This window comes from Danio rerio, chromosome 24, assembly GCF_049306965.1.
Source record: "Danio rerio strain Tuebingen ecotype United States chromosome 24, GRCz12tu, whole genome shotgun sequence".
In the NCBI taxonomy this organism is placed as follows: domain Eukaryota; kingdom Metazoa; phylum Chordata; class Actinopteri; order Cypriniformes; family Danionidae; genus Danio; species Danio rerio.
Window position 1 is genome coordinate 23424907 of NC_133199.1, and position 26272 is coordinate 23451178.

Here is a 26272-nt window from a genome sequence, read left to right on the forward strand (position 1 = left end):
TGCATAAACGTATTCTATTGGATTCTTGTTTAAAGTTTTAATCCCAAAAAGTAGTAAATACCTTGAGAAGAGCTATCATGGTCTAAAATAACATAATATTACAGCAAAAATAAATCTGCTTTGCTAAAGTATGCCACACACTTCAAATTAGCTTTAGCTTTTTAGCCCTTTTAGTCAAAAGTAGGCTTAAGCAGAACAAATTTGCTAAAAAGGCCCAGTTTTGTGCCTTCATTCACTCCAAGCAAACAATGTTTTAATGAATTAATCAGGTTAGGCACACTGAGAAGCCGTTTCACAGAAACAATCAGCATGATGGAGAACTGTTTTCCAACATAAACAAACATGCTGGTTCAATTAGTGGTGCAACAGAGGCAGTGAAGTGATTTGCTGTAAGGAACAAGGTCTACTGAGTACAGCTCTAAACAATAACTTCCACAAGTCTCATGCTCCCACAGCTGGTGCTGCTGGTGGTAGCTGCACGCTTTCAGCATTGGGGAAAGATGGGGGTGAAGACTTTCCCACAGCCAGCCCAGACCAGGAGTGTTGCCGTCAAAGGGCTTACAGCATCAGTATCACATGATTATTGCCCCCAAGCCCTAGTGCACATTCCTGCTGCTGCCTCATAGCAGTCAGATTGAGACCCCAGTGTTGTCATAACAGGACTATGGTGCTCTGTTCGCATTGAGTGAAGCTGTCGGCACTCTTGTCCTGCTCAAAACTGGAAACAGCTCAAAAAGATGATACCATCATTGCATTAATTTTTAAGGGTCAGAAACAAATGAAAATTTCCATGATTTAATATTTCCATATTGTATTGGCTTTCTGATCATTTTGAGAAATGTCTATATTAGTTTCTAAACCAGGTAAAGTATAGCTATGGCAAATGTCTTGTAATAAAGATATGATGCATCATAAGTATTATTTAAAAAAAGGATAATGTTTTTATTTAAATATTTTGTGCGCTTTTTTACAAAACTATTTAATTTGTTTTTTTTTTTTAAATATATGTAATGTGTAAATATATTTTCAGAACGATAAAAGGTTTATCGGTGATTATTAGATATGATCTAATATCCATTGTTACTAACATCTTTTACAATAAATAATTTATTTGTGAATATTATATTTTAGGAGATATAGCATGGGGTATTTTACAAACTGAAAGTTCAAATGAGCAGATATTTATTGCATTTTATATTATTTTCATTGTATTTGTTTACAAGGCACTTTTACAATGACTTTATGCATGCATTTTAAATTATATTCTGTATTAACAATCATTTTTTTTCTAGCAAATACATTTGTTGTAATAAAGCATATTTATTATTCTACCACTACCAGGACTACTTTACTGATCTGATCACCAATGACAGCATCAACTATTTCCGGACGTCCAAGCGCATGTTCCCGCACCGACCGGTGATGATGGTGATCAGTCACGCGGCTCCTCATGGCCCAGAGGACTCAGCACCGCAATACTCTGAACTCTTCCCGAATGCCTCCCAGCACATGTGAGTAATGAATCTCTTCGAAGTTCACAAAATATAAATGAAATTCAAATTAGGTGCATTTCTGCCAAGCTTGTAACAACGTATTGTACGTTATACTTTTATAATGACCATTATTGATTATTAAAACTAATATTCACCAAAGAGCAGTGGAGGAAAGATTACTGACAAATCATACTCGAGTAAAAGAACCATTACTTCCCTAAAAATGTATTGCAAGTAGAGTAAAAGTATTTGTTGTAAATATTACTCAAAGTATGAGTAAAAAGTAGCCCTTTTAAAAGTACTCAAGAGTAGTGAGTAGACAAGTAGTACAATGTCAATCTGACGTCATGTTGACGTCCTTTGTCTACAGGTGTTTAAGGTCATATTGGTCATCATACAGTAAACATCTGTCATCTTCTCATCAGTGACATGCATCTAAACAGTCTTTGGGTCAATGTGTGTAAAGATTTTAGACATTTTCTTGCACACTTTTAATGCTTCCAAACAGTTTAAAACCTTAGTTTCTGATTAAATACAAAACGTGCATTAAAATGTAGTGCTTGAAACATAGATCATGACTCCCAGAACATTCAGTCACTCTCTGCTATTGCTGAACTCAACTGAACTCCGAGTGTCTCTGTCCTAAAGCCAAGCCCTGCTGGATTGTTGAGTCTGGATATTTTTATTGTTCTGTATGTATTTATAATAGGATATTCCTGGGGACATGCATTTCCGAAGAACAGAAGCCTTCCAAGAATATAATTTTACTATAAATTTTTAACCATTGTAATTTGGCCTGCAGGTAAATAGGAGTTTAGGAAGCTTTGTGGCATCGTATAAATTTGGATATGCCAATAAAAGACTCTTTAAGAGACAGTTCACCCCAAAAGTTCCTGTTAGTTTATGTTAGTAACGTATAAGAGAAGTTTTTATTTTTATTTTTTAAACTATGGTCTCTAGTAATTCATAAAATGAGAGTCAAGGGCTAGTGGCATTTTGAGAGACAAAAAATATAGAAGCAAAATAAAATATAGACTTCATTGTTCCTGACAATACGTTGAGGTGTTGGATGGATAGAATGTGCAAGTAATTCAAAATTTACAATACATACTAATATTAAAAGATCAAAACGTATACATGTATATGTATAACAGCACGTATACATGATGGACTTTTGCATTGTGAATTTTATTTTATTGTGCCATTTGCTGTTTCTTCAGCCGATTCAAATGTTATCACTCGATTGAATTGGTGTTATCAGTGGTTATCAACTGATAGATATGGGCCAGTAGGGGCCTTCTGCGCCTGCAAATAGGCTCAGAAGGCTGTTATCATCCATCCATATGGTTAATCAACTATAAATAAAATACGGCTGCAGCCAGAAGTTAACGAGAATTATTCATATTATTTATTAAATTTCCCATTAATTGCATGTTAATAACGTCTACCCCACCCCAACCCTAAACCCAACCGTCACATTAATGTAAAAACAGATCAAATAACATCAAATAAAAAAAAAAAAAATTAAATTAAATAAGACTGTTCTCATGACTTTTTAATGTAATTTCTTATATTAAATAATGTAATAGATTTATGCAAACAGTGTTGTTGATTTGAATTGAATTGTAACAATAGCTAATACTCTTTGAAGTTGTTACTTTGACCAAATTTTATCAAGTATATCAATAAACAAAAGCATGCACACCCAAAAACAGAAACAACATAAAGGAATAACAGCAGCACCAACATTTGTTTGTTTGTATAATTTAGTTTTTTTATATATATATTACCCTGTTTTTCTTTTTAATAGTTGGCCTTTTTGTTCAATATTTTATATAGATATATTAATTTAAAGAAAAATTTCACCCCCCAAAACATAAAATCCTCTCAACATTTACTTGCCCTTTATTGTTACAAACCTTGATGAGTTTCTTTCTTCTATTTAATACAAAAGAAGATATTTAATGGTAAGTCAATGGTAACAGGTTTTCAGCTTTCTTCAAAATTTGTGTTCAACAGAAGATAAGAACTCATAAAGGTTGGGAACTATTAAATGTTGAGTAAATCGAGAGTAAATCTTTATTTCTGGGTAAACTATCCTTTTAAGCAGAAAGACAAATGTAGTCAAAATGTTGCCTTAAATAATATTTATATATTCATTATTTTATTAAAGATAAAAAAAATATTTAATTAAAATAGAAAGCTAAAAATAAATAACATTTATTACCAATTAATTTATTAACATTTACTTAAGATATATGTATATAATATATAATTAGGTTAACGGAAAATCCTTTGTAAATATTTTGGTGAACTGTCTCTTTAAGAGATATCTGTGCACTGAAACGCACTTCACCCCTGACACTACCACCATGAAACTGAAGTGATTTATCATCCAAGTAAAGTTCTGGCACTTGACAAGGGATGAGATGGTTTTATAATTTTTGCGCCAGTGCCAAAACCTTGGTGGCTTCACTGCACTATCCTTATTTCCATGGCTAAGATCCTATTCCACACATAGTTCAGTGGCAACAGGCCATCCGTCTCTTGGTCCTTAACATCCCAAGCATTTCGGGATCCCGGTCACACTTTTGTTCCCCAAGCCTATCCATTTTTTTTTTCCAGCTTGTCTTCCTACACAACTATCTGACTCTTCTCATATCAATCATGCCTTTCATTATGTAGGTTTGGGGAATGCATTGTTTTGGATGACTCTTTTGTGTTATTAATATCTTTTTAAACGCATGGGCTGTGAATAGATCACAATTGGAGACCGCAAGGTTCACATGGGCTGGCAAGTCGCTCTGGTGCCGAAAGGGTTGCCTGGCAAATTGTGCCAAAAGAAAGGGGAAACAGATGGTAGGCACAGGTTTCATGCTGGAATAATGCAGCGGGGTTTCAGACTCTTTTGGGGGTGTTATTTATTGGGTGCATAAGCTGCAAATTATTTTTCGAAATTTTCAATTAAACAAAGATTAGTAGCTTTCACAAGAAAATGTTGAACTCATGTCAAACTCCATTTAAGATTTTTGACAGTTCGAGTTTTTTTGTGTGTGTGATTTTGAAGCCCTGTAGAGATTTCTCCATGAAATGTGTTTCTTTGGAAAACATTTTTGTGTTAAAATGAACATTTGCACGCGTACCCCTCAAAATTGGAACCAACTAAGCGGTAAATATAATGTAATTAATGATCTGAAGTATTGTTTCCCTCATAAGTCTCTTTGAACACAAGGATCTGCTCAATGATTAATCTAAATGTGTCGTGTATGTTTGTTGTTGTTGTTGTTATTATTATTATTATTATTATTATTATTATTATTATTATTATTATTATTATTATTATTTACCAAAGATGTACAATTCATGTAATTAAAACAAAAAGATATATATATGTAAAGAATTTTATAGCTTCAAAATATTTTTTATTTTATTTTTTTATTTATTAAAATGTAAAAATAGAAAGATTGTATGGCTTAAGAAATATATTTTTTTAATTAAAATGAAAAATGTATATGTAAAGATTGTTATGGCTTAAATATTTTATAAATGCTATCAATTAATATGAAATATTAAATATTTATTTATTTCTTATTAAATATCAAAACATTTTATTTTGCCTTTTTATTTTGTATTTTAGCATAATTATAAAATATTAACAATACAATTAGTTAAAATTATGAATTAATTAACCCTTAACTAACCCTTGCAATAGACAGAATGCTTTGTAGACTTAATACTTTGTTTATTAATTTGCTGGTAACACTTTACAGGTTGCATTAATTAATGTCAGCTAATACTTTTACTAACAGGAGCAAACAACGAACATTACATTTATTACTGTATTTATTCATGTTTGTTAATGTCAGTTAATGGTAAAAAAAAATTGTTTGCTGCAACTCATGTTAACTCACGTTGCATTAATATTAACAAGCGTAAATTTAGAATTTAAAAATCCATTAGTAATTGTTGAACTATGATTAATAAATGCTGTATATGTACTGTTCATTGTTAGTTCATGGAAATAAATATATTAACCATTGAAACCTTATAGTAATGTGTGACCAATTTGCTTAATTGTATGTCATGTTGCTAGGTGGCCCTTTAATAGTAATTAAAGTTACGAAAGTTAAGGAAACTGTAGATTTTTTAGTGTTCTTGTTTGTAAGAAAGCATTGAATAACCCCATAAGCTTTCTAATAGCAACTGATAGAAATAAATGCAAAATGCATGAAGTCTCTAAATTAATTGAACAAGAAAAGAAAAGCATTTTTTATAGTTTTTTTTTATTTTTATTTTTTATTATTTTATTTTATTAAACCAAATAACATTGACTGACCGAAACTGACAACACGAATGGAATGAAGCCTTTCCTGCATCCATCCTTCATCATGACACCCTGCACAAGAGTCTTTCAGCTGTGGAAAGAAGCCAAATGCAGTCAACAGGTGTCTATCTTAAAGCCGTAGCTCTACAAACAAGCCCACAGCCTCTTGTTTACCCAGCTTTTCATTCTCCACTTCAGATGCAAATGAGTTATAGCCCTGTCGATGCTGGACGTATTACAAACTTTATTTTGGGCCTGAAAGGCTGGGGAAGCTATTATTTTTCTTCTGCATGTGCCAACCCTCAAACGATTAAACGCTGCCAAGAAACCCTGAGACTCTTGGTATGGTGTGAGGAGCCCAAGAAAAACAGGCCAGCGAGAAGAATTAGTCCGTTTCCGTCGACTCGTGTTATTGACGCTTGTCAGGAATGTTATACGACAGTCAGTTTTAACAGCACCACAAGTGCTTGCGAAATGGCAGGTGACAGGTGCATGTATTCCTCGTTATGCAGAACGTACAGCTACAAAAGAAACCTGAATAGGTACTAAAGAAATCAAATTTTACTCCCTAAATAAAATAGAAAGTTAAATTGGAAAAATAGTGAGCGTATTAATATTTTAATTTGGTCATTTTGTATTTTGTCTTTTGTGTTTTACTAAAGATATGAAATATTAATCATTGAATTAAAAAATGCACTTGTAGATTAAATTAGGGTTTCAGGAACATTTGTTTGCATGATCACTTGTTTAATTTTTATTTATGTTTTATATTCATATTTATTATACTAAAGATGATAAGTATGTGATTATGTAATAATGCTAATCTATTTTCAGCAGTCTGATGTGAAGTAGAGAATAATGCACTAAAAGGAATGCGTGTGTTCCACACAATTTCTTCATGTTGTCCTTAATTTTTTTTTTAACAAATTTAAGTACATTGAAGATAATAAACAGTAATCTTGTCTCAAAAAATCTCAAGAATTGTGTTGTTTCAGCTCATTTTAAATAAGTAGTTTAAACAAGTACCAAACTTATATTTTTCAGTGTGGCCTTTGCACCCTGAAATAAATTTTCATGCATAATTATCACAGACTTAACACCTCGTGATTAAAAAGAAGCATCAATATGAGCGTGTACATTGATGCGCAAAAATCCAGGTGTAAAAAAAGCGTTATTTAAAAAATACATGAAATCAAAAAATGACATTTGCTGTTTGCTGAAACTACTTCTTTAAAACAAGCTGAAATAACACAATTATTGAGTTTTTAAAGAGGACAACTTCATTGTTTTACATTCAACCCACTTAAACATTTAAGTTAACTTAATTCCCTTATGTTGCCCCATCACAAATCTATTGTGTGGAACCCACCATTTTTTTACAGTGGACTTTAAGTTGAGGTGGAGAAGGTCAAACAGATGTTGAAAAGCATTTACTCAAAGGAAAAACGCGGTGCCACCTTGTGTACTGGAGTATTTCTTTCAAGCACCATGTAATCTCATCATTAGGTTTTTTATCCTTCACTTTCGCCAATTGGTGAAGTTTTTTCCTCACCGCTGTCGCCCCTGGCTTGCATGGTTCAGGACTTGTAGAGCTGCGTATCGATAGATTTGCTCTTCACTGTTTGAACTGTCAGCAGTGAATATTAAACCACAGTAAACTGAACTGAACTGATCTTAAACTCTGAAAACTGAACTGACACTGTTTCAATTCACTATAATCTTCTATGTAAAGCTGCTTTGACACAATCTACATTGTAAAAGCACTATACAAGTAGGGATGAATTACATTTAATTGAATTAATTTCAGGGAGGAATTTTTGTACATTTACTCTGCGCAGTGAAAATCAGTTGGATATGAATACCAAAACAACTAAAGTGAAGTGATCTGTTGTGCACAAGCCTCAAACTGAAAAGCTTTATTCTGAGAAGACAACAGCTTAGATGTACATTATCCCACTTACTACATGACTAATTGTCACAAAAGAATGAGACAAAACATTCAACTCTTTCAATAACATAAATCTGTCAGAAGAAAAATGGCTGAACGCAGCCTACACTAACCTGCATACTATTCAATCACATAATAGCATCAAGCAGTCAACAACAGCTGTGTGAAAGATAAATCTATAAATGTGGATATCAATGTACCTAAGATGATTTGGATTATCCACACGAGACCGTATTCACTTAAAAAAAATGCAGGGTTCCACAATTTATTCATATTGTTGCAACACAAATAGATTAAGTTAATTTAACAAATTTAAGTGGATTGAACCTAAAACAATTAAGTTGTCTCCAAAAATCTCAATAATTGTGTTTCAGCTCATTTTAAATAAGTAGTTTGAAAAAAACAGCAAATTCTTTGAGTGTTCTTAGTTTTGGCTGTTATGTTGTAACTGACCAATAAGAATCAGGTATTCCAGAGGGCCATGAATACTAATAAATAATGTTGATTGAGATCGAGGAGCGACTCGAGCGAGGAGAATTTCACGTCTCATCAACTTCTGTTTGCAGGCCCATTTTCAATACTCTTCAGATTGCTCAAATTGAAATTGCAAGTTGAAATCATATTTATTGACATTTTAAAAATATTCTAAAAGTTTTGCGCAAATTTCTTATGGAAATGCATCTGTTGACACTTGTCAATTTGACAACACAACAAGTGCTTGTAAAATGGCAGACAGGTGCACTGTTTTTCCCTCACAGTTGCATGTTTTCTTGTTTATCCAGAACTCCCAGTTATAACTATGCTCCAAACATGGATAAGCATTGGATTATGCAGTACACAGGCCCGATGAAGCCGATCCACATGGAGTTCACCAACTACCTGCACAGGAAGAGGCTCCAGACGCTCATGTCTGTGGACGACTCTGTAGAGAAGGTAAGAGCTTTAAATGCCAGATTTTGGATTGTCAGCTGATTTTGTCATGTATGAGTTGGGAAGGAAATGTGTGTGATGGTTTTGTATTGCAGGTATATAATGCTCTGGTAGATACTGGAGAGCTGGATAACACCTATATCATTTACACAGCTGATCACGGTTACCACATTGGCCAGTTTGGTCTGGTCAAAGGGAAGTCAATGCCGTATGATTTTGACATCAGAGTGCCGTTTTTTGTCAGAGGTCCTAACGTGGAACCAGGGGCAAGGTGAAATCTCCTTTTCTCTTGAAATGCACTTTTTAAAAATGATTTATACGTCTATAATTTAATTATATAAATAAAACCTTTTACAGTTGAAGTCAGAATTAAAAGCCCCCGTGTTTGTTTTTCCCCAATTTCTGTTTAACGGAGAGATTTTTTCAACACATTTCTAAACATAATAGTTTTAAATGACTAAATGTAAATGTAAATGTAATAACTAATTTCTCATTTATTTTATCTTTGCCATGATGACAGTAAATAATATTTTACTGGAGATTTTTCGTGACATTTAAAGGCTTAACTAGGTTAATTAGGTTAACTAGGCAGGTTCGGGTAATTAGGCAAGTTATTGTATAACGATGGTTTGTTCGGTATACTATTGAAAAAAAAAAATAGCTTAAAGGAGCTAATAATTTTGACCTTAAAATGTTTATTAAAAAAATGAAAACTGCTTTAATTCTAGCCGAAATAAAACAAATTAGACTTTCTCCAGAAGAAAAAAAAATATTATCAGACATACTGTGAGAATTCCCAGTAACATCATTTGGAAAATATTTTAAAAAGGACTGTATAATTTTAAGTGTTCTTCATCTTTGTGTATTATATACTGTATTTATTAGCAATATAATACAGTATACACATTGCATATATATAATTTAGTAAACATACTGTAAAAAAATATGCTATTATTTATAACACTTTAAATGAATAGAAATTAACAAAATATGCATCACTGCCTTTAATGACATTGTTACATTAGAAGATTAATATTAGTTAGTGTATAGTAAAATGCATACATAAAATTTTTTATATTGCATTACTTGAATAATAGAATATATTTTCTAAATATTTGCTTTACATTTTTAATATATTGAAAACAATATTCAAATATACAGACTATTTAAATAAAATAATAATTATAGATGAATTAACATTAATTGTATTACATCTTGTAAATAAAATATATTATATATATTTTGTTTATGTATTTTATATATTTACTGATTTATTCAATTAAATAAAAACGTATATAATAATAATAGTTATTATACTTATCATTTAAAGTTATAGTTATCTATTTTATAGTTATTATAATACCCAATAAAAAACAATAACAATAATGTTTTAAATGTATTTAAATCTATATTTTTACAGATTGCAATTCTTATTTTTATTTATTTATATATTTCTTTATTTAATAAATCACTGAAATAATAATTTAACCCCTTTTAAAAAGCATTTGCAACAGTTATTATAGTCTATTTTGTATTATTCCAAAGGAACAACCATGTTGTGCTAAACATTGATCTAGCACCCACAATCCTGGACATAGCTGGCCTGGACACTCCACCTGATATGGATGGAAAATCCATCCTGAAGCTTTTGGAGCAGGAAAAGACTGGCAACAGGTGAGCTAAATCCTCTCCGTAAACACACAGTCAATTTTGCTTTAATTCAGTTCACTTGAGTTTAATGGTTTGTGCACATTTGGAGCTCATTTATAAAGAGTTTCTGGCAGGTAAAGAATGCTGGAAATGCTCTGCCACTCATGATGGCAGGACATGTTGAGCAGATTAAAATGTCATAATTCGGGCCAAGCCAAACACACGCTTACGGTATGCAAATGACACAAGGACTCGGAGAGAAATAAAATATTTGCGTTTTCATATTGCAGATTCAAACCCAACCGGAAACCTAAAGTCTGGAGGGACACATTCCTGGTGGAGCGGGGGTAAGGCAAACATTAGTCCCTCTCTTCTCAATCAGAGCATAAAATCACAGCAGAATGTGCAAAATACATTTGAATTGATTTACTGTATACGTGAGGCTCGCCGCAATCTCCATTCCAGAATTTTGCTGTAAAATCGCCAAAAGATAAGATCAGAAGTACATGTTATGATTTTAGGATTGCATTGCACAAACATCCTCCTTCCTTCACGTGTCTCGGTTTGAGTTCACCTAAAAATGTGGGAAAATGTTCTCATGCTATAAAAGAGTCAAGCAGCTTAAACTAATTATTTAGTAACGAGTTTTATAAAACAGATTTTAACTTCATTTCTCAATTCATAATATAACAGCTTTAAAAAAAAATTTATAAAGTTGGCACAATTTGTGTTTGTTGGTACAATCGACAATTGCCATTCTGAATGATTGAATTAACCATTAACCTTGGATAATATATTTTTATATAGTAGTTAAGATAATTGTCCAGCTTAATATGTTGTTTTAGCCAAGTCAAAGTGAAAATATTAGTTTAACAAAGATGTTTTGCTTTTCTTGGGATAGATTTCAATCGCTATCTAAACTTTGATAATCATAAAAAAAACAAATAAATAAATATTATTATTTTTATTGCTGCTTTTATTATTATTATTGTTCTTGTTGTTGTTATAATAAATAAAACCATACAGTCAAAGCTAAATAAATTAAATTAATATTAGCAGCAACTCTACTATTAGCTCTTTAGGGTTGGCACATGACAAAGAAAAATAATAGCTCATATTTCTATATATATATATGGCACAAGCTTCTGGTATATACTGTAGCACAAGTCACCAACATGGTCTGAAAGAGATTAAACTAGCAACACATTTTCATTTTTAAGTTGATCCGTCAATTTAAAATAATCAGCAAATTGACACCATGATCAGACTTCTACCTTCTTTGATCAGAATTGTTCTCAGAGGCTCAACTCTTCAGTTGACAGCTCCAGACTCTCATTATCAGATATGTTTCAGTAACCCCACGACAGAAACAAATCCTTCCCTTAGGGAAATATATGATATTACCTGTGGTATCAGACTCGAACCTGATACGTGTGTGCTGCGTTTCCCTTGATTTCCATGACTGATCTGTGGAATGTGGGTATGGGAGAGAGTTTACCCTATTTAAAGGAGTAGTTCACCCACAATTTTTTTTTTTTAAATCTGGCGTTGTTTACTCACACTAAACTTATTTCAACCCTTTCATATATTTTGAATGCTTGGAAACGGTTGACTTCCTTAGTATTTGTTTTTTCTGCTACTGATGTTGATGTAAGTTTTATTTATCTAGCACTATTAAACACAACCAAGGGTTGATCAGTGGGCTGCACAATACAATTCACAATAATTATATATATTGAAATGGTTACTAAAACAAAAACAATTGTCACTGATAAAATGCAATAATAATAATAATAATAATAATAATAATAATAATAATAATAATAATACAACATCTATGTTAGGTGTTTAGCATAGATTTAAAACAGTGACGATGCAGGTCTGATACAGAGCTTCACCCTTGCATTTCAGACTCTACTTATGAATGCATAACGATCTCTGGTATGATGACCAAAGAGACAGACAGGACTGATATTCAGTTAATAAATCAGACAGTATAGGCGGGGACCAAACCATTTAGTAATTTAAACACCAAGCAAAGCTCTTTTTAATGTACACAGCCAAACGGTGCAGAGAACTTAAAACCAGTGTAATGTGGTCATGTCTTTTGGTACTTGTTAAAAGCCTTGCAGTAGCATTTTGAGCTATCAGCAAGCGGGATAATGCTTGAAGTCAAGTTACAGCTTTTCAGATTTCTTCAAAATATCTTCTTTTGTGTTAAACAGAAGAAAAAACTCGTAAAAGTTTGGAACCACTTGAGTGTCATATATATATATATATATATATATATATATATATATATATATATATAGGACACTCAAGTGTATATCTCAAATCGTCACTCGCACAGAGCCATCTTCTGTAAAATGTCATGTTATTGCTCCCACAGTCAGCCTATGCTTAGTTTCTCCTTAACACTAATTGAAAGAAGGTTTTCCAGGAATGGTGCAATCATGAAGCACATGGTTGATCAGTGCCGGCTGTTGCTTCCGTGACTCAGTAACTGTTGTGTATAAAGCCAGACCACGAACTCGAAACGTGTTTATACCAAAATGCCATTTATTCAACCTGTTTTTCACGGTCACGACAGCTCCCATTTTGTGAGAAGTCAGATTAGCAACTACTTCATTAATCAGTTGTGGTGAAATCATGCAGAGCACTGGATTTTTTTTTTTAGGTCAAATTAGTTTGGAGTGATTTCGAATGCCGTTCCAGTGATGTTTATATTTATAGAAGTGTGTGTTAGATGAGTGTTGGATGAAAACAAAATGTGATGTTTGAGTGCTAACACTTGACAATGTGATTCCGTGAAATACTTTAAAAGCATTTTGTAATCTTAGTGGATATTAATGTCAGTATAATTAATTGTATAAATTCATTTTTAATATTATTATAAAGATTGTTTCTTATTGTGAATATTAGTTAATGCATCAGGTGATCTTAATTGTTAGACCTTATTATTAAAGCATTATATTTATTATTGTACAGCATTTATTAATCATAATTGAACATTTACTAATGCATTATTAACATCCAAGTCCATGCTTGTTAACATTAGTTAATGCACCATGAGTTAACATGATCTAACAATGAACTACTCTATTTTCATTAACTAACGTTAACTAACATGAACAAATACATTAGTAGATGTATTGTTCATTGTTTGTTCATGTTAGTAAATGCATTAATTAACATTAACTAATGAACCTTATTGTAAGGTGTGACCAACAATTTAAGTAGGCATGAGTGATGGAATGTTTATTGTTGACTGTTAAAATTGGTACCACTTTAAGGAAAGGTTTAGTTTGTTAACATTATATAATAGCTAAAGCGACAGTTTAACAAAAAAGTAGTTCCAATCATTTCTGAGTTTATTTTTGTCAGTTGCACAAAAAAAGAGATATTTTAAAGACTGTTGGAAACAAGTAGCCATTGACTTCTATTGTAGTGAAAAAGGCTATGGCTACCAGTTACCAACACTCCATTATCTTCATTTGTGTTTAACAGACCAAAGAAACTGTGGAGCAGGTTTTTTAACAAATTAATTGAATAAAAACTGAACCAAAACTTTAACTTTTTGAGTAAACGGTCCATTTCAAGTTCAAACTATAGAATGAATATGCCCATTGACTGCCTGGAGAATCTGGGTTTCATTGTTTCTGCGAAATATATAAAACTCTCAACAAAGCGGTTACGAGATGCTGACCTGGGTGGGACGGCTATGCTTTCCAGGCTTCCGAAAAACAGAGAGGCTGCCAACTTCAAATTGCAGCCTAACAACTTACCAAACATACATTTGTCATTCTAGCAAAATCCTGCGCAAGAAAGAAGACTCGGCAAGCAGCTTGAACACACAACACTCCAACAGCTTGCCAAAGTACAAGAAGGTGAAGGAGGTGTGTCAACAGGCCGAGTTCCAGACGCCCTGCGAACAACCAGGACAGGTATAAACTCCGATACAAAGACGCTCATTATTCTCACACATTGTCTATATTTGTATTTCTCACACCTATGAACATGCAGACTTACGCACAATGTTTGCTTTGAAGTTTTCAAAGTTTGGAGATAGCAAACTTTTGAGCTCCATTTTGAATCGTTCAGCATAATAATTTAAGTGCCAGAGATTGGAGTTTGTAGCACATAGCCAAAGTGGTTATATGTTTGGTGCTGCTGAAGTTGAAACCGATATTTACAACAAATGAAGGGAGTTAGGCCGTAGGGTTCTTTCATCATCGCATTGTGTGGCTGCTCTACCAGACTCTCTGTGGTGTGGCAATGAATCAGAGAGAGCTGAACATTACAAATTGGTACAATTTCAGGTAGCACAAATGCAGACAGTATTTCAAGGACTGCACTAATGCAAACCAGATTCTTTTTATGGTCAAGTTAAGTGTTTGCCTGCAACACTTTGTCTGGAAATTTGATTGAATGCAGAGAACTCGTTTGTGTGCGCTTGGAAAAAGCACACAGGGTTTCTGTCAACTTATTTTGGGCCAGCCACCTGCCAGAACATTTTTTGACAATTTGAAAATGTTATTTCTTTATTTACCTAATTTGAAGTCAATGTGAAGTCAGATTTTATGTGATTTGTTTTCTTAGTTCCTCGGGTTACATAAATACAGTACACAAGTCTCTTGTATTTGTTCAAATGCAGCATTAAGTTACATTAAACGTAGTGCAATATTATGGTTTTCACTCTTAGTCATATGGATTTCACTCAACAGAAAAGGAGGAAAGGAGGGATAAACATATATAAACATAGTAAATGAATAGATAAAGACTGAATATAGATCCTGTCCAAGGGTACTGTAGTGTGTTTATGGAAACAGAGCAGTGTATACAGCAGATGTATACATTGATACAGATAAAAATGTGAAAGGATAAATAGATGGATAGCTTGGTGGTTAGGTTAGTTTGTATGATATGTAGAAGGGTGGATGGATGGATGGCAGGATGGATGGATGGATGGATGGATGGATAAATGGGTGGATGGGTGGGTTGTTGAATGAATGGATTAATGGATAGAATGTTGGATGGATGAAGTGTTGGATTGTTGGATGGATGGGTTGTTGGATAGATAGATAAATTGTTGAGTGGATAGATTGTGGGATGGATGGATGGATGGATGGATGGATGGATGGATGGATGGATTGGATTGGATTGGATGGATGGATAGATGGATGGATTGTTGGATGGATTGTTGTATGGATGGATGGTTTGTTAGATAGATTGTTGGGTGTATTAATACATGGATGAATGAATAGGTGAATTGTTGGATGGATTGTTGAATTGATGCATGTTGGATGGATGGATGGATGGATGGATGGATGGATGGATGGATGGATGATGGATTGTTGGATGGATGCATGGATGGATTATTGGGTGGATTGTTACATGGATGGATGAATGAATTCTTGGATGGATAAATGCTTTGTTGCATAGATTGTCGGGTGCATTGCTACATAGATGGATGGATTGTTGAATAAATGCAGGTTGGATGCATTGATTGTTGAATGGATAGATGGATGGATGGATGGATTGTTAGATTGTTGGATGGATGGATGGATGGATGGATGGATGTATAAATGGATTGTTGGATGGATGAATTGCTGGATGGATGGATGATGGATTATTGGGTGGATTGTTATATGGATGGATGAATGAATTGATGGATGGATGGATGGATGGATGGATGGATGGATGGATGGATAGTTGGATGGATAGTTGGATGGATGGATGGATGGATTGTTGGATGGATGAATGGATAAATGGATAGATGAATGGGTGGATTGGATGGATGGATAGATGAATGGGTGGGTTGGATGGATGTATTGATTGATGTGTGGATGGATGAATGGATGGATGGATGGATGGATAAATGATGGATGGATGGATGGATGGATGGATGGATGGATGGATGGATGAATGGATGGATGGATTGTTGGATCTAAATAGGGAACAGATATAGACATTGTTGATTGATATAATGTAACTCGATAGATATAAATGTTTTTGATTGATGTCACTGTTTAGCATTTTTTTTTAATGCAAGCTTAAACTGCTTTAAAAGTTCTGTAGAATTATTACTGTTCACCTCCCTCTTACTGGTGAACTCTACTATTGTTCTTGTGTATAATTTACTCTAAAAAGATTGACATGGTTTAGGTGTTGAGCACAGACAAAGCTTGTAGAAGTTATGGTCTGCTACATCCAGATCAAGTCTTAGCTTGAATAGAGTATCAGTATCTGTTTTGGTTTCAATATACACTCATTCTCTTTCTCAGAAGTAGTAATGTGTTAAAAAAACCTAGCAAAGACTACACTACCTTGCTCCTGCCGCAGTGTCAATGAGGGCAGTGTGTATGATTGAGGCTGTGTGAACGTTTCTTCCTGAGTCTGAGTCGTGTCTCCGTCGTTCAAGTAGCGAGGCTTCACATAGTTGGCTGTGCCACTGTTTGCTTACGTCTGTTTGACTTCTGGCTATGTGGAGCCAGTTTCTGTGTGGATGTAAGGTACATGCTCAATGTGTGTTAGTGAGTGTGCGTGTTTGGCCGATACGTCTGGAGGAAACTAACGAGTGAAAGTGCTCAAACTAGCTTTGGCTTACTCCTTTTTGGTTTGCCGCCCTTCAAATAAACATCCTCACTGTGAACAGATACAGCATCACCCGCAGATACATAAACTCATTGACGGGCCTCCAGAGCTTCGCAGGAAACCAGAGCAGGGCTGTGGCCATTGTTTGGATGTGGTTTCCCATAGCTGTCTGTGCACATGTCTGAGCCGTGGTCAGTTTACAAAGCAAACAGCTCTGAGAAATTAGGAGATTAAGTCTAAATTGTCTTCAGATTGCTTCTTTATGGGAAAGAATTGTGAGGTGGCTCTTGTGCCGTGTGATTGTGAATTAATGGGATTACTTCACAGGCGCAGATGTTTGACCGCTAAGCTCTCAGCCGCTCACAGACAGAAGATTCATTTCATTCATAAAAACATCTGTGGTTATGCAAATGAGGCGGCTCCAGCACAATAAGTGGCTCGCCACACAAAAATCTCTGTCCTGCAGCTAAATTCCTTCTGTTTTTGGTACAGAAATGGCACTGTGTAGAGGAGGTCAGCGGGAAGTGGCGTTTGCAGAAGTGTAAGGGTTCTCTGAAGGAGGGATCTAAAAAGAGGACGAGGAGTTTGCGATCACGAAGCTACGACAACCGTGAGAAAGACTGCCATTGTGGTGAACGGCCTTACAAAGCAGCCAAAGCAGCACGACGGGCACACAGACAATTCGGACAGAGCAGTAACCCACGTAAGTATGGTTGTGTCCCAAATAACACTATATACTCTTATATGTTTATGCACTCAAACATTTTGTATAAGAGTTTAGTGTCATCTCAAATGGAACTCTAACATTTTGTTTTGCGGAAAATTTAAATGGAAATTCACAATCGATGTTTAACAGTGGCAAATTAGTTAAATAAGAGACCAAATTACCAAATACCTGTCAGGAGTATAACCACATTCATTGTTGATAGCGGCATTTTCATTTACGTAGGAGAATTTTGCTTGCACAATCCAAAATAAAGTAATCCAACCTCAGTGCTTGATAGCTCCTGCCCTTCCGCTATGTGAGCAAAGCTGCAAACATGTGCATGAAGTGTTTTTCAGTTGAATAAATTGCATGATGGGAGTATTTAAATGAGCTTGTTTCTTTTCTTTTAAAATTTTCAGTGTAAACACACTACTTATGTTATTTACACTACAAAATGGTGTAAAATAGTGTGTAGATATGCAATTTGGGATGCACTTTTCCATTTTAAACAGCAAATTTGCAATAATACATTGTAAAAACAAATATAATGTTATTTTCTTGATAAAACAGAGTAAAGAGCCAAACATAGCTATTAATGTTTTTAAAAATGATTTAAGTTCTTTTGAATGGAAGTTCCTTGTTCTGAAAAAAAAATACAAATATTTTAGTATCCATACATACTGGAGTATTGATACATTTTGACAACTCAATTCATGAGTGCAACTGCTCAATGAGTGAAGAGGAAAGATCAAGATGATGGATTGAGTCTGTCAGCTGTCCAATCTTGATCGTGCAGAGCTTCAACACACTTGTCAAGATGTTTTAGTAAGTCTCATGACCTTGATTCACTTGTTCAGGTGTGCTGACGTAAGAGCTAAACTATGCAGAAAAGTGGCACTTTCTGAACAGCCCTAATGTAGGGTTGGCTACACACCAGTGAACTTTTTAGACTGTGGGTTGAAATTAACTCACTCGTCGCCACCTAGTGGATAAATGCTGTATGCTACAGAAAGTGAATAGATTTGAGTCAGTGTGACTGGGAAGAATCTGATTTCTAAATACTAATGGTTTGAATCCCATGAAGAATAAACCTCAGTATTGGGCTACAAAATACTCATCATTTAGTTAAATTCATTAACTATAATAAATAGGGGAAATATATTAGAGAACAGTAGTAAAAATCTGTAAAAAAATGTATGTTTATGAAAGCAGTAATGCTTACTTTAAATCAGGGATGTCCAAACTCGGTCCTGGAGGGCCGGTGTTCTGCATAGTTTAGCTTCAAGTTTCTTCAAATACACCTGCCAGGAAGTTTCAAGTATACAGAAATAGCTTGATTAGCTGGTAAAGGTATGTCTAATTGGGGTTGGAACTATGCAGGACACCAAACCTCCAGGACTGAGTTTGGGCACCCCTGCTTTAAATGTATTCAAGCAAACCACTCAAAATACAGTAAAATACTGTGGTGGAAAACTATTTATTAATTCTGCATTTTAATGTTTGTTAAAATGTGAATTTCTGATTTTTTTTTTCAGTCAGTTAATTCTCAAGTTTTGAGTGATATGAAGTCATTGTTATATGGAGCTTTTGAATAATTGATTATTATTATTATTAGCATAACAATGTTGAAAATATGTTTTAAAAGCTCAACTGAATGCCTTTGGCATATTTTATGAATAGAAAAAACAACAATTCATTTAAAATATTGTCATACAAATACAGTATTTTGTTACAATATTGACATGCATTAATTGCCACTGATGGTCTATTTATTCAACATTTAATTCAAAATCTTCAAAAGTACAGTTTAAAAACAGTAAGGATCTCTTGAACATAAAGGGGCGAAGATAATTAAATAAAAAATGCAACTAATAAAACTAGACATGCACTTAAGGCATAAACTCGATGGACAGCACAGAAGCATTTAACTAAATTTGTACTGCTACATTATTACTATATTTATTACTATTTGCTGACAAAAAAAAATAACTGCTGACTGATTTACACAAATTGTCTCAAATGTAAAATTGTACTCAAATTACATTTTGTAAAGCTGTGTACGCAATACCATGTGTGGCATTAAAACGATGATGTAACATTTACTACATTATTTTATCATTATTATGAAATAATCTCATGAAATCTAGCAGATAAACCACTGCAAAAAAAAGTTTTTCTCTAACTATAATTGAAGAACATTGAACATTGAATCACATTTTTGTGCTTCCATCTGTTGGTGTAGAGCTGACATAACACATCTTTGTGTCAGCTCTAGCAGTTTGTCTCTAGATCACGTGTCAAACTCAGTTCCTGGTGGGCCGCAGCTCTGTAGTTTACTTTCAACCCTAATTAAACACACCTGATCCAACTAATTGAGTGTGTCAGGCTTGTTTGAGATCTAGGTAAAGCTGTGGTCACACTTGAGTTTATGTGTGCGAAGTTCTGTTGTATGTCGCTGCAAAAAAAGCTAGCGATTTGTCTATGTTTTGAATTTCTGTCCAGAAGAGGTCATGTTTTGATCCTAGATTGGTCTAACGCAGTCAAGTGATGCGATTTTACCAAGCTTGAACTTCACCATGTTTCAAGATAAATTCACCAAGCTTGAACTTTGCACTGCATCAACCTGCGAAACTTGCCACATGACCTTGCGTTTTCGGTCTGATGCGTTCGTGTGCGTATGAATGGAAGTCTATGGGGTTGTGACTGCAGCTTAAGTGTGCTGAAGCAGGGTTGAAACTAAACTGTGCAGGGCTGCGGCACCCCTGCTTTTTAGCTATGGATCATAAACATTGAAATATGTGCAGCTTACACTGATGTCCTCCCTCAGGATACAGACCTCGTTTTGTGCACACACGGCCAGCCAGATCCCTGTCAGTCGAGTTTGAGGGGGAAATCTATGACGTTGATCTGCAGGCTGATGATAAAACGCCACTCGAGCCTCGACCAATCAGCAAGCGCCACTATGAGCCAGAGCCAGGTTTTGATTCGGACTTTGGGTTGGAGTCTGATGACGGATCCGAGGAGATGCAGTCAGATGACACAAATGCTGTGGGGTACCCGAATTCTCTCAAAGTCACCCACAAGTAAGCCTCGAAGCATAATCTTTATTTTATTGTTATTAAAAAAAATGTGTTAGAACCAATATCCAAAATCCACTTGCAGCCAATCAGCAGTAGGGGTGTGTCTTGTAATTAGAGTTGAGAAATCAAAAAGGGGCGTGATTTTAAGTTATGGGCGTGTTTATTTTTGTGCCTTCCGATATCAGAAACTGTATAAAGACATAAAGAATACAATAAATGAATAAAATCGTTTTACATGATTTTCATATAGGATAAACAGGAAAAAAGAGAACTAATTTTAATATAATTAAACAAAAATAATTTAAATGAGGCTGCATGAAAAATCTCATCATATTTCTTCAAAAAAGAAACACATTTCTAATTATCAGTTAATATAAGTGAGTCGATTAATTGTTTGACTTCTCAAAAGAAGTCTGTAAGAGTACACTGTAAAAAGAATCCTGGTTGTCTTACATTTTTTGTACTTTTTGAGTATGATTACCTTGGTTTAATGAGTTACAATGCCCTAAAACATATGCTGTCATGACTAATTGATCATATATATATATATTTGTTTACAGTGTAGATAATAGAATTTCCCAGCAAGTATAAAAAATTTCACAGTAGTTTCTGAAGATTTAGGTTTTTGAAATAACAAAAAACATCCTTCTTAAAGTGAAAATTAAAAGTCAAGGTACCCTTGGTAAAGCATATATTGTTCCAAAACAGTGATGAAATGTTGTTTAAAAGAAAAAAAAAAACTTTCTATCTATCTACAGTATTAATGACAGTATTTTTTGATAAACATGCATTACAGGGGTAAATATTTTACAGAATCTTAAAGTAGATTTTTATTCTATTAGGTATGCTCAATTTATATGGTAATAGCCATTTTTTTCTCCATTAAATGTTAAAAATTATAGAAACCTCAAAAATGTGTCAAACCAATATGTCTAACATTTGGCCAAATTGACTTAATTTTTCTTTTCACAGGTGTTTCATTTTAATAAACGACACTGTGCGCTGTGAAAGAGAGATTTACCAGTCTTCCAGAGCATGGAAAGACCACAAGAACTTTGTGGATCATGAGGTAACCCCTGTTCAGCTAACTTGAATTATCTTTCAAATGTCTGCCTTTAAAATCGCATTATTGATTTTCAAATGCTTGTCTCTTAGATCGAACAACTTCAAGATAAAATGAAGAAACTGCGAGAGGTTAGAGGTCATTTAAAGAGGAGGAGACCAGATGAGTGTGACTGCTCAAAGAAAAGGTCAGTTGACATTTGTCTTTGATTTGTGTCATTTTGAGTCATGTAAAATGGATTGTTTGGATGTAACTCTGAGAAGACCATGGGAAAATGAATGGTCATCATTCTACTCCTTGTCCTGTTTACTACATTCATATTATTCAAAAGTTTGAGCCTTTTGAAAGCAATTTATGTTTTTATTTAGTGAAGGTGCATTACCAGTAAAGAATTTTACATTAGTTTAAATGGAAAGAAACTTTGAAGTACAAATATTTTTTTTAATATCTTTTCAATTTTTATTTAAATTTTTTGTTAAAAGTTTTATTTATTTTTTTGTATTTATTTGTTTTGTTAGTTATTAAATTCAGTGCATTGTTAATCTAAAAGTGATAAATATGGCACTTTTTATATTTAGAGTATACTTTTTATTGTAGGCCACAGCTCTCCAACTTCCTGGATTGTCTTCCTGTCATTGTTCCTGGATGGCCGCAGCTCTGCACAGTTTAGTTCCAACCCTAATTAAAAACACCTGATCAAACTAATTGAGTCCAGGCTTGTTTGAAACCTTCAGGTAGGTGAATTGAAGCAGGGTTGCAACTAAACTGTCCAGAGCTTTGGAGTTCCAGGAACTAAGTTTGACACCCCTGTTGTAGAGTTTAACCGTTTAACAGTAATAAACTTTTTCTCCTGTTCAATGTGTTAAACATATTTTCATATTAAAAAATTCTATACATCAAGGAATTGTGAAAAACAAGTAGTGTTCTTGTTTTAAAGAAAAAGTAAAATGGCATGAATATTTTTGATACTGATTAAAACTTTCTTTAACATTAGTGTTTTCTAAAGGTCATACAACACTAAAAACCAGTCATATCAGTAATGTTTCCAAAAAAAAGTCATGTTGAAATTAAAAAAAGGTTACAATGTCTCTTTTTCTAAAAGAATCTTATTATATTAACACTTTTTTTATGTTAATCACTTAAGTTTGATATTTATCCAGTAACAAAATCTGAATTTTTCAATCCAGGTTAAAAAGATAATTCGTTTTAAATCAAAACAATAATATTCAATTTTTTTTTTAATTCATGTTTATTTCTATAACGCTTTTACAATGTAGATTGTGTCAAAGCAGCTTAACATAGAAGTTCTAGTAAATTGAAACTTTGTCAGTCCAGTTTTCAGAATTGAAGTTCAGTTGAGTGTGATTTAATTTTTACTGCTGAAAGTCCAAACACTAAAGAGCAAATCCATCGATACACAGCTCCACAAGTCCCAAACTAATACTTAACAATTCTGATTTTGTTTTCGACTTCTATTTTTAGAAGTTCCAGAGATTTAAAAAAAAAAATCAGACTTGAATTGAATTTAGTGCTGTTCTCTCCTTATTACAACCAGCTATTTTAGCAAAGAAAGAGAGCAGAAAAACAAACCCGAGAGATTGAAGAATAGGAATGACCACCTCCATCCCTTTAAGTGAGTTTTATTTATTTTTTATTTTGTTGGTGTGTGTTCATGATGTGCCTGTCTATCGTCTTTAGTGTTTTCTCTTTGTCAATGTAATGCTGGATGTCTAGATCACTGTGGCATCTCTAACACACTTTGTCAACTGGGTGATTTGAAACACATTGATGTTGCTATATTACTATTACCAATATGGGTGTATATATTTTAATAATTTAAAATATAATCAAATCTTTTATGATCACTATTTTTTTCTTTTCTGTATTCTTATAAGCACTAGAATAGAAGTGTTTGTTGTTGTTGTTTTACATGTATATGTAATGCTGTATGATGATACACCATAATACACTCATAATTTGAAGACAAAAGTTATTTTAAAAATTAAAATAGACACAATATTTTAATTTCTATGCCTATAAAACTTAAATGTAAATGGATTCAAAATGAGCGATTTTGCCTTTGACTCATGTATTGTCGCATGCATGCATGTTTACTTGTTGTTGAACAGTCTGTACGGAGTTCTTTTCAGTCCATTGGTCACAGTTTTGTCAGGGTCATTACATTAAGAGCTCTTTTCCTAAGTATACAATAGCCTCTACCCATAACCATTAGCATAAAACTCATTTTGAAGCATAAACAATTGCATCTTGTGGTTTTAGGAGAGGGTGGTGAGTACACGATCCTTTCACTTTTCCCAGGACCTCTGACCCCATTTATGTGGAGTGCAGGCTGGTCTGACTCCCCCAATCATTGTGCAATTCACCTGGGACGGCGTTCCCTTTCACTCTGGCTCTAATGTCTCATTTATTTGTGCCACCAGAGAGGCCATGCAGGAAGTGGACAGCAAAGCTCAACTATACAATGAGATTCGTCGCAGGAAGAAAGAGAGGAAAGTGAGGAAGAGGCAGAAGAAAGGCGACGACTGCAGTCTTCCTGGCCTCACCTGCTTCACACATAATAATGACCACTGGCAGACAGCCCCCTTCTGGAATTGTAAGCAAATTTTTTTTGGTACAAAAAACAAGAGATGGTATTGGTTGAGGTGCAGTGCCCAAATGAATTATTCAGAGCAATAAACTGTGAATTAAATGTACTTTTTACAGTAATACTGTAAAACTTTCGGTTGTACACTCAAAATATTATTCTTGCTGTTTGTTCAAATTACTTATTTAAAACTTATTTAAAACATTACTTGAGTTTTTTTAGACAACTAACTGTTTTATCTTCATTTGCAATTCAGAGTTACCACAATTCTTTCATGTTGTCCCATCACAAGACGATTTTGTGGAACCCAGCATTTTTTACTTATACTATAGTACATATTTTGGACTATTGTTAATTTATAAGTGTACTTTTTTTTTTTTTTTTTTTTTTTTTGTAGTTGACCCTTATAGTTCAGTTCACTAGGTCAGGAGTCTAGACTTAAAAGTAAAAGGAAATTTAACTGATTATATTCACATTATGTAATGATGTCATTAATGTGTGTTGTCATTGTTGAAACTAAACCTAAGATACAAAATGAATACATATCTGATTTGTTTGGTAAATCAAAACAATGAACCTACTGTCAGTTTTGAGAAGCATACAATACAACTTTTTCAATTTAATAGCTAATTCATATGGATTTATAAGATCTCATTTGTACATTTTAGTGTAATTTCCTCATCTCCAATGAGTGGTAGGCTGAGATAGATAGGTCTATCTAAAATTTTTTTTTTAAAAGAAAAAATATATAATTGCAATTATACGTCTATGTAATTAATAATTAGCCAGTATTTAAAATGTGTAAGCTTTCTCGTAGGCTCAGGCTGGAATAAGAGTATAAATGGATTGTTTTTGTCAAATGAATATGTTTGTTGATACAAATATATCTCTCTCAATAGTAGGTGGATTCTGTGCCTGTACAAGCTCTAATAACAATACATACTGGTGTCTGAGGACGGTTAATGAAACTCACAACACACTCTTCTGTGAATTTGCAACTGGCTTCCTGGAGTACTTTGACCTAAACAGTGACCCGTACCAGGTGAGGATATTTGACATATTAAAATTGATATTTGAGATTTAAAATGCCCTATTGAATCTTATTAAATGAGTGTCGACATGGTAAGATGTAAACACACCACCTCAAAACATTCTTATTTTTCACCAGTTAAATTTTTACAGCGGGCAAATTAAGTATTGAACACATCAACATTTTTCTCAGATGACATATTTCTAAAGGTGCCGTTGACTTGAAATTTTCCCCGGATGTTGGTAACAACCAAAGAAATCCATATATGCAAAGAAAACAATATTAATTACTTTTCAAATGAAGTTATGTGTAATAAAATAAAAAGGCACAGGGAGAAAGGATTGAACACATGAAGAAAGGGTGCTGTAGAAAGGTTGTGAAATCCCAGACAGCAGCTGAACTCGCTCAGTGTTATTCAGCAACATTCTGCCCTTTGTCATTGTAAATTAATATTGCTTCAAAATCTTCAAAAATTCTACATTATCAGGATGATGAAGATGAAACTAGTCTGCGAACGTTACATTATTACATAAACACTACAGCAAGACAATGATACAAAACACAAAACACAGCCAAGGAAACTCTCAAATGCTTTCAGAGAAAAAAATTAAGCCGTAGAATGGCCCAGCCAATCACCTGATGTGAATCCAACAGAAAATACAAATCAAAGATCAGATTTGATAGACGAGACTCACAGAAACATCAAGGTTTTTACACTCTGTTAAAGTCTGAAAAACTCACAACTGATAACTTCATTCTCTATATGGTTTACTAAATAGGTTCAGTAGTTCAGTACTTTCTCCTTGTGTCGTTTCATTGTTATTACACATAACTTATTTTTCTGATTTT

At 33.8% G+C, this 26272-nt stretch overlaps 1 protein-coding gene across 33 annotated transcripts in view; it reads left to right on the top strand.

The window, feature by feature from the left end:
- sulf1 (sulfatase 1) overlaps window positions 1-26272 on the top strand; it is a 172381-nt gene that overhangs the window by 138486 nt on the left and 7623 nt on the right. For 17 of the 33 annotated variants that reach the window (XM_073940078.1, XM_073940071.1, XM_073940077.1 and 14 more), the window contains 13 exons: window positions 1342-1511; window positions 8548-8698; window positions 8791-8966; window positions 10241-10369; window positions 10636-10692; window positions 14154-14289; window positions 17432-17642; window positions 20473-20728; window positions 21698-21794; window positions 21881-21975; window positions 23344-23421; window positions 24230-24402; window positions 25293-25435. In XM_073940078.1, the coding sequence (XP_073796179.1) occupies window positions 1342-1511; window positions 8548-8698; window positions 8791-8966; window positions 10241-10369; window positions 10636-10692; window positions 14154-14289; window positions 17432-17642; window positions 20473-20728; window positions 21698-21794; window positions 21881-21975; window positions 23344-23421; window positions 24230-24402; window positions 25293-25435 (1872 nt within the window). The remainder of the gene's footprint in view (window positions 1-1341; window positions 1512-8547; window positions 8699-8790; window positions 8967-10240; window positions 10370-10635; window positions 10693-14153; window positions 14290-17431; window positions 17643-20472; window positions 20729-21697; window positions 21795-21880; window positions 21976-23343; window positions 23422-24229; window positions 24403-25292; window positions 25436-26272) is intronic. The other 16 variants (XM_073940089.1, XM_073940088.1, XM_073940093.1 and 13 more) reach the window with 1 other exon arrangement.